Source organism: Xenopus tropicalis, chromosome 6 (genome assembly GCF_000004195.4).
Source record: "Xenopus tropicalis strain Nigerian chromosome 6, UCB_Xtro_10.0, whole genome shotgun sequence".
Lineage (NCBI taxonomy): Eukaryota > Metazoa > Chordata > Amphibia > Anura > Pipidae > Xenopus > Xenopus tropicalis.
In genome coordinates, this window is record NC_030682.2 from 12,558,230 (window position 1) to 12,571,143 (window position 12,914).

Consider the following 12,914-nt stretch of genomic DNA (forward strand, 5'->3'; position numbering starts at 1 on the left):
AGCACTGATTAATGCATGATACAGAAAGGGATCCAGTCACACTAATTAATGTTTAGTACAGTAGCTATGATTAATGCACGATACAGAAAGGGATCCAGTCACACTAATTAATGTTTAGTACAGTAGCAATGATTAATGCACGATACAGAAAGGGATCCAGTCACACTAATTAATGTTTAGTACAGTAGCAATGATTAATGCACGATACAGAAAGGGATCCAGTCACACTAATTAATGTTTAGTACAGTAGCTATGATTAATGCACGATACAGAAAGGGATCCAGTCACACTAATTAATGTTTAGTACAGTAGCAATGATTAATGCACGATACAGAAAGGGATCCAGTCACACTAATTAATGTTTAGTACAGTAGCAGTGATTAATGCACGATACAGAAAGGGATCCAGTCACACTAATTAATGTTTAGTACAGTAGCAATGATTAATGTACGATACAGAAAGGGATCCAGTCACACTATTTAATGTAGTACAGTAGCAATGATTAATGCACGATACAGAAAGGGATCCAGTCACACTAATTAATGTAGTACAGTAGCAATGATTAATGCACAATACAGAAAGGGATCCAGTCACACTAATTAATGTAGTACAGTAGCAATGATTAATGCACGATACAGAAAGGGATCCAATCACACTAATTAATGTATAGTACAGTAGCAATGATTAATGCATGATACAGAAAGGGATCCAGTCACACTAATTAATGTAGTACAGTAGCAATGATTAATGCACAATACAGAAAGGGATCCAGTCACACTAATTAATGTAGTACAGTAGCAATGATTAATGCACGATACAGAAAGGGATCCAGTCACACTATTTAATGTAGTACAGTAGCAATGATTAATGCACGATACAGAAAGGGATCCAGTCACACTAATTAATGTAGTACAGTAGCCATGATTAATGCACAATACAGAAAGGGATCCAGTCACACTAATTAATGTAGTACAGTAGCAATGATTAATGTACGATACAGAAAGGGATCCAGTCACACTATTTAATGTAGTACAGTAGCAATGATTAATGCACGATACAGAAAGGGATCCAGTCACACTAATTAATGTAGTACAGTAGCCATGATTAATGCACGATACCGAAAGGGATCCAGTCACACTAATTAATGTAGTACAGTAGCCATGATTAATGCACGATACAGAAAGGGATCCAGTCACACTAATTAATGTAGTACAGTAGCAATGATTAATGCACGATACAGAAAGGGATCCAGTCACACTAATTAATGTAGTACAGTAGCAATGATTAATGCACGATACAGAAAGGGATCCAGTCACACTATTTAATGTATAGTACAGTAGCACTGATTAATGCATGATACAGAAAGGGATCCAGTCACACTAATTAATGTTTAGTACAGTAGCTATGATTAATGCACGATACAGAAAGGGATCCAGTCACACTAATTAATGTTTAGTACAGTAGCAATGATTAATGCACGATACAGAAAGGGATCCAGTCACACTAATTAATGTTTAGTACAGTAGCAATGATTAATGCACGATACAGAAAGGGATCCAGTCACACTAATTAATGTTTAGTACAGTAGCTATGATTAATGCACAATACAGAAAGGGATCCAGTCACACTAATTAATGTAGTACAGTAGCAATGATTAATGTACGATACAGAAAGGGATCCAGTCACACTATTTAATGTAGTACAGTAGCAATGATTAATGCACGATACAGAAAGGGATCCAGTCACACTAATTAATGTAGTACAGTAGCCATGATTAATGCACAATACAGAAAGGGATCCAGTCACACTAATTAATGTAGTACAGTAGCAATGATTAATGTACGATACAGAAAGGGATCCAGTCACACTATTTAATGTAGTACAGTAGCAATGATTAATGCACGATACAGAAAGGGATCCAGTCACACTAATTAATGTAGTACAGTAGCCATGATTAATGCACGATACCGAAAGGGATCCAGTCACACTAATTAATGTAGTACAGTAGCCATGATTAATGCACGATACAGAAAGGGATCCAGTCACACTAATTAATGTAGTACAGTAGCAATGATTAATGCACGATACAGAAAGGGATCCAGTCACACTATTTAATGTATAGTACAGTAGCACTGATTAATGCATGATACAGAAAGGGATCCAGTCACACTAATTAATGTTTAGTACAGTAGCTATGATTAATGCACGATACAGAAAGGGATCCAGTCACACTAATTAATGTTTAGTACAGTAGCAATGATTAATGCACGATACAGAAAGGGATCCAGTCACACTAATTAATGTTTAGTACAGTAGCAATGATTAATGCACGATACAGAAAGGGATCCAGTCACACTAATTAATGTTTAGTACAGTAGCTATGATTAATGCACGATACAGAAAGGGATCCAGTCACACTAATTAATGTTTAGTACAGTAGCAATGATTAATGCACGATACAGAAAGGGATCCAGTCACACTAATTAATGTTTAGTACAGTAGCAATGATTAATGCACGATACAGAAAGGGATCCAGTCACACTAATTAATGTTTAGTACAGTAGCAATGATTAATGCACGATACAGAAAGGGATCCAGTCCCACTAATTAATGTTTAGTACAGTAGCAATGATTAATGCACGATACAGAAAGGGATCCAGTCACACTAATTAATGTATAGTACAGTAGCAATGATTAATGCACGATACAGAAAGGGATCCAGTCACACCGACTGAGTAACACTGATTTGTTATTGATACATAAACGCTTAATATTGCATTATACAGAAAGGGATCTAGTAGCACCCATTAGTACATGACAGATGGGTTCCATTTATAAACACTGGACAATTTTTTACCTGGGCAGTGACCCATGGTAACCAATCATTGGTTAGATATTTCAAGCCAGCTGCAAGTTGAACACTGAAAGCAATCATCTGATTGGTTGCCTGGAGTTACTGCCCAGGTGCATTGATCTGTTATTGATACTGTAATGCTTAATATTGCATTATACAGAAAGGGATCTAGTGGCACCCATTAGTACATGATACAGAGTAGGAGGAGGGTCCAATTCAGTGATTCATTTATAATAACTAACAAGATCAAGTGAAAAATCAGAATCCAGCTAGCAGGACAGCATTGATTCAATAATCACTGATTACATTTATCAAGACATCCCCTGATTTTTCAATTGATCTGTAACTTTGACAAAGTGGATCCTGTACTTATAAGTGATCCCATTCACAAGAGAGACCAAGTTACCGATTACTGCGTGACACAAAGGGACATCCTGTAATACTTAGCAATGCATGATCTCATGGGTGAGCAGCATTACATGGAGACTGGGATCCAGAATCCTTCCCCAGGGGGAATCAGTAGCAATGCCGGTCATGAACCAGTAACTGGGATCCAGAATCCTTCCCCAGGGGGAATCAGTGGCAATGCCGGTCATGAACCAGTAACTGGGATCCAGAATCCTTCCCCAGAGGGAATCAGTGGCAATGCCGGTCATGAACCAGTAACATAAATAGTTTACTCTGTGTTGTCTACAAACAGAAATCAAATTAATGAGTGACACTGAGAGGGATCTGGTAATCCTGCTTAGCATATGATCCAGACATGGATCCATTACTGCTTGATACAGGTTGATCCATTAACAGAGAAGTAACATTGTGTAAATACAAGATACAGTAATGCTGATTAGTACACAATACAGAATGGGATCTTGTGATATTAATTAGTGCACAACACTGACAATGAACAAGTTACAGTAATTAGTGGATGATGCAGAGGGATCCAATAACACTGATCAGAACATGGTACCGAGGGTAAGGCAGGCCCAGTACCGGCATTAGGGTAGGATAAAGCAGGATACCCAGTTACAGCACCTTATATACCAACCGATCCAGCAACACTGCTGAGTGCCAGCTACAGAGGGATCCAGTGACAATGATAAGCTTATGACAAGAATAGGGATCCAGTAACACTAATTAGTACATAACAGAATGGGGCAGAAGGGTACACCTATTAGTAAGATGTACACAGAGAAATCCAGTTACACTACTTAATGCATAATATAAAGGTGAACCATAGTCTACTACAGACAGGGATCCAGTTCCAGATAAAAAAGGCCCAGTGACCCTGATAAACACATAATACAGACAGGGATCCAGTAACACTGACTAATGCATTACACAGGTATTTAGTAAGACAATAGTGTGCTACAGCAAGAGCAAGAGGCTGGGCAACTCTGATTAAAAAATGGGATCAACTAACAGTGAAGAGCATGATTCAGCAAGTGATCCAGTGACTAGAACCACTTACACTAATCAGTGAATGATACAGAATAGGATCTAGTTACACTAATCAGTGCATGAAACAGAATAGGATCTAGTTACACTAATCAGTGAATGATACAGAATAGGATCTAGTTACACTAATCAGTGCATGATACAGAATAGGATCTAGTTACACTAATCAGTGCACGATACAGAATGGGATCTAGTTACACAAATCAGTGAATGATACAGAATAGGATCTAGTAACACTAATCAGTGCATGATGCAGAATGGGATCTAGTTACACTAATCAGCGCATTATACAAAATAGGATCTAGTTACACTAATCAGCGCATGATGCAGAATGGGATCTAGTTACACTAATCAGTGCATGATGCAGAATAGGATCTAGTTACACTAATCAGTGCATGATATAGAATAGGATCTAGTTACACTAATCAGTGCATGATACAGAATAGGATCTAGTTACACTAATCAGTGCATGATACAGAATAGGATCTAGTTACACTAATCAGTGCATGATATAGAATAGGATCTAGTTACACTAATCAGTGCATGATGCAGAATAGGATCTAGTTACACTAATCAGTGCATGATGCAGAATAGGATCTAGTTACACTAATCAGTGCATGATACAGAATGGGAACTAGTTACACTAATCAGTGCATGATACAGAATGGGATCTAGTTACACTAATCAGTGCATGATACAGAATGGGATCTAGTTACACTAATCAGTGCATGATACAGAATGGGATCTAGTTACACTAATCAGTGCATGATGCAGAATAGGATCTAGTTACACTAATCAGTGCATGATGCAGAATGGGATCTAGTTACACTAATCAGTGCATGATGCAGAATAGGATCTAGTTACACTAATCAGTGCATGATACAGAATGGGATCTAGTTACACTAATCAGTGCATGATGCAGAATAGGATCTAGTTACACTAATCAGTGCATGATGCAGAATAGGATCTAGTTACACTAATCAGTGCATGATGCAGAATGGGATCTAGTTACACTAATCAGTGCATGATGCAGAATAGGATCTAGTTACACTAATCAGTGCATGATGCAGAATAGGATCTAGTTACACTAATCAGTGCATGATACAGAATGGGATCTAGTTACAGTAATCAGTGCATGATGCAGAATAGGATCTAGTTACACTAATCAGTGCATGATACAGAATGGGATCTAGTTACACTAATCAGTGCATGATACAGAATAGGATCTAGTTACACTAATCAGTGCATGATACACAATGGGATCTAGTTACACTAATCAGTGCATGATGCAGAATAGGATCTAGTTACACTAATCAGTGCATGATACAGAATGGGATCTAGTTACACTAATCAGTGCATGATACAGAATAGGATCTAGTAACACTAATCAGTGCATGATACAGAATGGGATCTAGTAACAGTGACTAGCCCACCATACAGCATTCCTCCTGTATCAGTCATGTGATCACTTGCCCCACTGACGCTTCCCAGCATCCCACCCATGACAGGGTGGGCCAGCGTGCGTATTTGTAGTATATGGACAACCAATCCCTGCCTTGTTTACCTATAGATCTATAGTTCTCTTGCCTTTGCATGAATGTTAGGGTCCCCCCTCCCTGCACCCCCACCTAATGGTTTCATATTGTTTAGTGGGGAGTTAATGAATTTCCCTTTTGCTATACTCCCAGCATCGCAGTCATGTGACCATTTGCACCACTTATCCCACCTGCAATAGCCATGCGATCATTGGCGCCACTGCCACCTGCTAACACCGTGTTTAACCCCTTCAGCACTGGAGTTTCTCACTGCAGAGGATATAGCACGTACCCTGGCCCGGCTGGCTATCCGGTTCCCTGCAGTGCCATGTTAGCACACAACTCAGTGCATATTATTTGTGCTACCAAGGGTTAATAGGATTTAATATAAACCAAAAAATGCCATTTATGCCCCAGCGTTCAGGTGACCTGCGCAAAGTCACCCAGAGGGAAGAGCAAGGCGGCCATAACACAGTCAGGCTCGGGGCTGACACAGCACAAATACCCGACTCCATGCAGCCAGCCCAAGCCCAAGCCCTGCTCCCCACTATAGCAACCTGGCAACGGAGGGGGATTTTGGGAAAGGATTTGGAAATGTAGGAATATTCTGCAGCATTAAATGAAATGAGACTTCTCTGTATGGAAGGAACGGCCGGGAAGGTACAGTTCATTCTATCTGTATAGTTCTTCCTCAGGGATGTGAACCCACACATCCGCCAGTTGTACTGATCTTACAGGGGATTCTGGGAGGTGTAGTTCACTAATAGTTGGGGGGGTCACATGTCTAATGGAGCATCATGGTTGGGCCTTGCTGTGTCAGCACTGGGGCACAGAATGGGCAGCGTGCCCAGCTGGCAGTGGGGCAGGGAATGGGCAGGGTGCCCAGCTGGCAGTGGGGCAGGGAATGGGCAGCGTGCCCAGCTGGCAGTGGGGCAGGGAATGGGCAGGGTGCCCAGCTGGCAGTGGGGCAGGGAATGGGCAGTGTGCCCAGCTGGCACAGGGGCATGGAATGGGCAGGGTGCCCAGCTGGCAGTGGGGCATGGAATGGGCAGCGTGTCCAGTTGGCAGTGGGGCAGGGAATGGGCAGGGTGCCCAGATGGCACTGGGGCAGGGAATGGGCAGGGTGCCCAGCTGGCAGTGGGGCAGGGAATGGGCAGGGTGCCCAGCTGGCAGTGGGGCAGGGAATGGGCAGGGTGCCCAGCTGGCAGTGGGGCAGGGAATGGGCAGGGTGCCCAGCTGGCAGTGGGGCAGGGAATGGGCAGGGTGCCCAGCTGGCAGTGGGTCAGGGAATGGGCAGGGTGCCCAGCTGGCACTACGCAGAAGGAGAAGGTTGCCATTGGCATGTGACTAGGGAAGCGGCCAATCAATAAGGAGGGGGCAAGTGGATGTTTCAGATGATAAAGCACTGGGGAAAGAGGGGCAGATGTAGAGTTCTGGGGGTATTTAGATGTAGCCAAGTGATCCCCTGGGCCCCAGACACATGTGCCCCCCCCCCCCAGCCTGACAAAGAGCTGCCTGTGCCAGGGGGCCAGCCTGTTCCATCTCTGCTTCCCCTGACTCCTCTATACCCAAACCGACCCCCCACCCCAACAGCCCACTATAAATACCCCCACTTACTGCCCCCTCACCCCCATATCTCACCTGCTTCAGCTTGCAGCAGCGCCCTGGCGTCTTTGTGCGGCGCCCCTTCCCCTTGGGCGGCTTCCCCTGGCATGGTGCCCGTACCCGGGGGCTGAGGAGACAAAACGCTGGAGGCTGCAAGGATGGGAGAGACAGGCAGCATTAGCCGGATCCCCGCATCCCTCCTGCGCTGAGCGGCGCGCCTGCGCACTGGCCTCCCAGGGATTAGCGCAGCTTCTCCGACTGATGCGCTGCCAGGCTGTGACGTTACGGGCAGGGCAGGGAGTGTGATGTCACTGGCAGGGCAGGGTGTGTGCCACTGCGGGAACCCCATAATAAACTCACGTTATCTCTATTTAACCCTAAGTTTGCAGGATAAAGTGCCACTCTCCTGGCAGGAAAGGGGTTAATCCTTCTTGTCAGGTTTTGGGAACTGCCCCCCCACCACGCTTGGGGGGTTTTTGCTCCAAACTGTAAGTGAGGAGAAATGTATAGAATATAATGTTCTGATGGCTGCCCCCCCTCCAAGACCCAGTGTTGGACTGGCCCGCAGGGAGACCAGGAAAACTTCCGGGGGGCCCTCCTGCTTCTAACCATTTGGCCTAATTCATGGGCATTTCCTATATCTCTATGGGAACAAATAGACTAAATATAAAGAAGAATAGATTATAGTACCTAAAGAAAAAAAAACTAGGAAAATAAAGAGGTTGAGTGAGGAGTGGATGAAAAATAGTTGGGAGAGTGGCCCCTTGGTCTGGGGGTTTCTGGTGGCCCCTGGGGTCCCCATCCCACACTGGCACAGACTGTACCAAGGGCAGCCAGTTCTTCCTGGAAGCAAATGGTACCACCAGGGAAGGTCATGTGATAAGGTGGTCAGTTCTTCCCAGGGGCAAATGGTTCCAGAAAAAGTCATGTAGTTATGGGTTAATTCTTCCCTGGGGCAAGTGGTACCAGGGAAAGTCATGTAGTTACGGGTCAATTCTTCCCTGGGGCAAGTGGTACAAGGGAAAGTCATGTAGTTATGGGTTAATTCTTCCCTGGGGCAAGTGGTACCAGGGAAAGTCATGTAGTTACGGGTCAATTCTTCCCTGGGGCAAGTGGTACCAGGGAAAGTCATGTAGTTATGGGTTAATTCTTCCCTGGGGCAAGTGGTACCAGGGAAAGTCATGTAGTTACGGGTCAATTCTTCCCTGGGGCAAATGGTTCCAGAAAAAGTCATGTAGTTATGGGTCAATTCTTCCCTGGGGCAAGTGGTACCAGGGAAAGTCATGTAGTTACGGGTCAATTCTTCCCTGGGGCAAGTGGTACCAGGGAAAGTCATGTAGTTACGGGTCAATTCTTCCCTGGGGCAAATGGTTCCAGAAAAAGTCATGTAGTTATGGGTCAATTCTTCCCTGGGGCAAGTGGTACCAGGGAAAGTCATGTAGTTATGGGTCAATTCTTCCCTGGGGCAAGTGGTACCAGGGAAAGTCATGTAGTTATGGGTCAATTCTTCCCTGGGGCAAGTGGTACCAGGGAAAGTCATGTAGTTATGGGTTAATTCTTCCCTGGGGCAAGTGGTACCAGGGAAAGTCATGTAGTTATGGGTTAATTCTTCCCTGGGGCAAGTGGTACCAGGGAAAGTCATGTAGTTATGGGTTAATTCTTCCCTGGGGCAAGTGGTACCAGGGAAAGTCATGTAGTTATGGGTCAATTCTTCCCTGGGGCAAGTGGTACCAGGGAAAGTCATGCAGTTATGGGTCAATTCTTCCCTGGGGCAAGTGGTACCAGGGAAAGTCATGCAGTTACGGGTCAATTCTTCCCTGGGGCAAGTGGTACCAGGGAAAGTCATGTAGTTATGGGTTAATTCTTCCCTGGGGCAAGTGGTACCAGGGAAAGTCATGTAGTTATGGGTTAATTCTTCCCTGGGGCAAGTGGTACCAGGGAAAGTCATGTAGTTATGGGTCAATTCTTCCCTGGGGCAAGTGGTACCATGGAAAGTCATGCAGTTATGGGTCAATTCTTCCCTGGGGCAAGTGGTACCAGGGAAAGTCATGTAGTTACGGGTCAATTCTTCCCTGGGGCAAGTGGTACAAGGGAAAGTCATGTAGTTATGGGTTAATTCTTCCCTGGGGCAAGTGGTACCAGGGAAAGTCATGTAGTTATGGGTTAATTCTTCCCTGGGGCAAGTGGTACCAGGGAAAGTCATGTAGTTATGGGTTAATTCTTCCCTGGGGCAAGTGGTACAAGGGAAAGTCATGTAGTTATGGGTTAATTCTTCCCTGGGGCAAGTGGTACCAGGGAAAGTCATGTAGTTATGGGTTAATTCTTCCCTGGGGCAAGTTCTTCCTAGGGTAGTCAAATAGTTATGGGCAAATGATACTACCAGGGAAGGTCATGTGATAAAGTGGTCAGTTCTTCCCAGGGGCAAATGGTACCATGGACAGTCACATGGTTACATGGTCAGTTCTGCCTAGGGGCAAATGGTTCCAGAGAAAGTCATGTAGTTAGGGGTTAATTCTTCCCTGGGGCAAGTGGTACCAGGGAAAGTCATGCAGTTATGGGTCAATTCTTCCCTGGGGCAAGTGGTACCAGGGAAAGTCATGCAGTTACGGGTCAATTCTTCCCTGGGGCAAGTGGTACCAGGGAAAGTCATGTAGTTATGGGTTAATTCTTCCCTGGGGCAAGTGGTACCAGGGAAAGTCATGTAGTTATGGGTTAATTCTTCCCTGGGGCAAGTGGTACCAGGGAAAGTCATGTAGTTATGGGTCAATTCTTCCCTGGGGCAAGTGGTACCATGGAAAGTCATGCAGTTATGGGTCAATTCTTCCCTGGGGCAAGTGGTACCAGGGAAAGTCATGTAGTTACGGGTCAATTCTTCCCTGGGGCAAGTGGTACAAGGGAAAGTCATGTAGTTATGGGTTAATTCTTCCCTGGGGCAAGTGGTACCAGGGAAAGTCATGTAGTTATGGGTTAATTCTTCCCTGGGGCAAGTGGTACCAGGGAAAGTCATGTAGTTATGGGTTAATTCTTCCCTGGGGCAAGTGGTACAAGGGAAAGTCATGTAGTTATGGGTTAATTCTTCCCTGGGGCAAGTGGTACCAGGGAAAGTCATGTAGTTATGGGTTAATTCTTCCCTGGGGCAAGTTCTTCCTAGGGTAGTCAAATAGTTATGGGCAAATGATACTACCAGGGAAGGTCATGTGATAAAGTGGTCAGTTCTTCCCAGGGGCAAATGGTACCATGGACAGTCACATGGTTACATGGTCAGTTCTGCCTAGGGGCAAATGGTTCCAGAGAAAGTCATGTAGTTAGGGGTTAATTCTTCCCTGGGGCAAGTGGTACCAGGGAAAGTCATGTAGTTATGGGTTAATTCTTCCCTGGGGCAAGTTCTTCCTAGGGTAGTCGAATAGTTACGGGCAAATGGTACCACCAGGAAAGGTCATGTGATAAAGTGATCAGTTCTTCCCAGGGGCAAATGGTACCAGGGACAGTCACATGGTATTGGATGTGCCCTTTCCAGGGGCAAATTATATTTAGATGCCTGAATTTGCCCTTTTGAGTCTAATAGGTGACACCGGGTCTAAAGTGAGGCATTAGAATAATCTCTGGCATTAGCCAAGCGCCTTTGTACGTTGGCTCATTAGTTCTTTGTCGTGATTTATTCAGCGGCGTAACTAGATTAGGCTAGTGTTACACAGGGCAGATTCTCAGCAAATCTGCCCCCATAATCTGCCCTTAGATATTACTGGGCCCCAAAACATTGGTAAGTTGCCCCATTCTTACAAGATATATTGATACAACTCATTAATTAGAGCCTTAATTGAGCCCGCACAGATTAGAATACCTTGAAATGGGGAAAAGTATACAAACCAGAGAAATATTTACCCCCGTCTCCTTTTCCTTAAAAGCTGGGAGCAATGTGGCTGCAACAGAAATGGTTTATTCTCCAGAAATAACTTCTGTTTGACTCACTAATCAGCCAAGTAATTATCTTTTAATAATTGCTAGCATTCTAGCTGTCTCCATGGAAACCAAATGCTTAACAAGGCAGTGAGGCAGGAAAGCCCCACACATGGGCCGATACACTAATGCCCTGTAGGGGCAAGTAAACAGCTTTTATCCACCCTCATACGGGCAGCTTTGGTGCATCTTCCAACCCTCTGCCATAAAGCAAAAAGCGCTGCTGTTTATTGGCCAGAGAGGAAGTAGGGACAAACAGATGAGCACTAGGAAATATTATAGGTGTTGGAATTGAAGGTCAAAGCACCCCCCCCCCCCCCCACAAAAAAAATATAAGTTTAACCCCCATTACTAAATTCTAGGATAAGTTTTATACATGATAGTACAGGGCTGATCCATTCCTGCCAAGGGCACTGGGGGTAATTTCCAGCTCAGCAGACACACAAATTGCCCCTCTATTTAAATGATAACCCCCTGGACCATGCTGTTGCAAGTGGGTCCAGCAATTATTGATGATTAAGGCACCAACAGGGGCTGGGGGGGGGGGGGGTTACTATGACGCCTATAGAGGGGCTTTGAGTGCTTTGCTGCCCTCCTACCACTGGAATTTAACCCTTGCTTTCCACTCGAAAGGATACCTTTAAAGGGGTTGTTAACTTTTAGTGTGCTATAGAGAGTAATATTCAATTTGCAATTGGTCTTCATTTTTTTATTAGGTATTTCACTCTTTGTTCAGCATCTCTTCAGTTTGGAGTTTCAGCAGCTATCTGGTAGCTAGGGTCCAAATTACCTTAGCAACCAGGGAGTGTTTTGAATGAGAGGCTGGTATATGAATAGGAGAGGGGCTGAATAGAAAAAGAAGTTATAAAGAGTAACAACAACAAAACTGCAGGCACACAGAGCTAATAGTTTTTTGGCTGCCGGGGTGAATGACCCCCATTTGAAAGCTGCAAAGATTTAGAAGGTGGCAAATAATTAGAAAACTATAAAAAAAAAAATAATGAAGACCAATTTACTTAGAACCGCCCCATTAAGCAGGCACAGGGCACAAAAGGTGTTGTACTTATTTACCCTTTAGACTGCAGCGAGGGCGAGGAATAAGCAGGGAGCCTAGTGAAGTGATGCAACTCTGTGTAACCTCTTGCACCGGGCGAGAAAGCACCAACGTGGGCAGCCATTAATATTCTGCCAGGGAAATAAGAGGGTGGGAGCACCCAGCTCGGAGGGACCCCACTGTTAGAGTCCTGCACTGGGTCGGGTACCCGCAAAAAGTGGGTAACCTGCAGGTAGGTTTTTTGGTATACATGTCAGGTCCGGGTCAGGTAGTGGGTAAAAATGCAGGTTGCGGGTCGGAGTTGAGGGCTTCAGAATAGCGGTTCTGGGCGGGACGCTACCTCTGCTGTGTGAAATGGAGCATTCAATTCCTTTATTAAAGGGAAAGTTATCTCTAAAAACATTTGCTTCCTTTGGGAGCTGCCATATGATTTCCCTTTGACAGCACAGTAGGA

General features: G+C 44.5%; 1 protein-coding gene across 1 annotated transcript in view; it reads right to left on the bottom strand.

Annotated features, from left to right (window-relative positions):
- The window catches only part of nacad (NAC alpha domain containing), a 29,680-nt gene extending 21,956 nt beyond the window's left edge, over positions 1–7,724 (bottom strand). Inside the window, exon 1 of the mRNA XM_012964219.2 lies at positions 7,486–7,724. Within this exon, the coding sequence (XP_012819673.1) occupies positions 7,486–7,627 (142 nt within the window). The 5' untranslated portion in view covers positions 7,628–7,724. The remainder of the gene's footprint in view (positions 1–7,485) is intronic.
- Between the last annotated feature and the right edge of the window lie 5,190 nt (positions 7,725–12,914).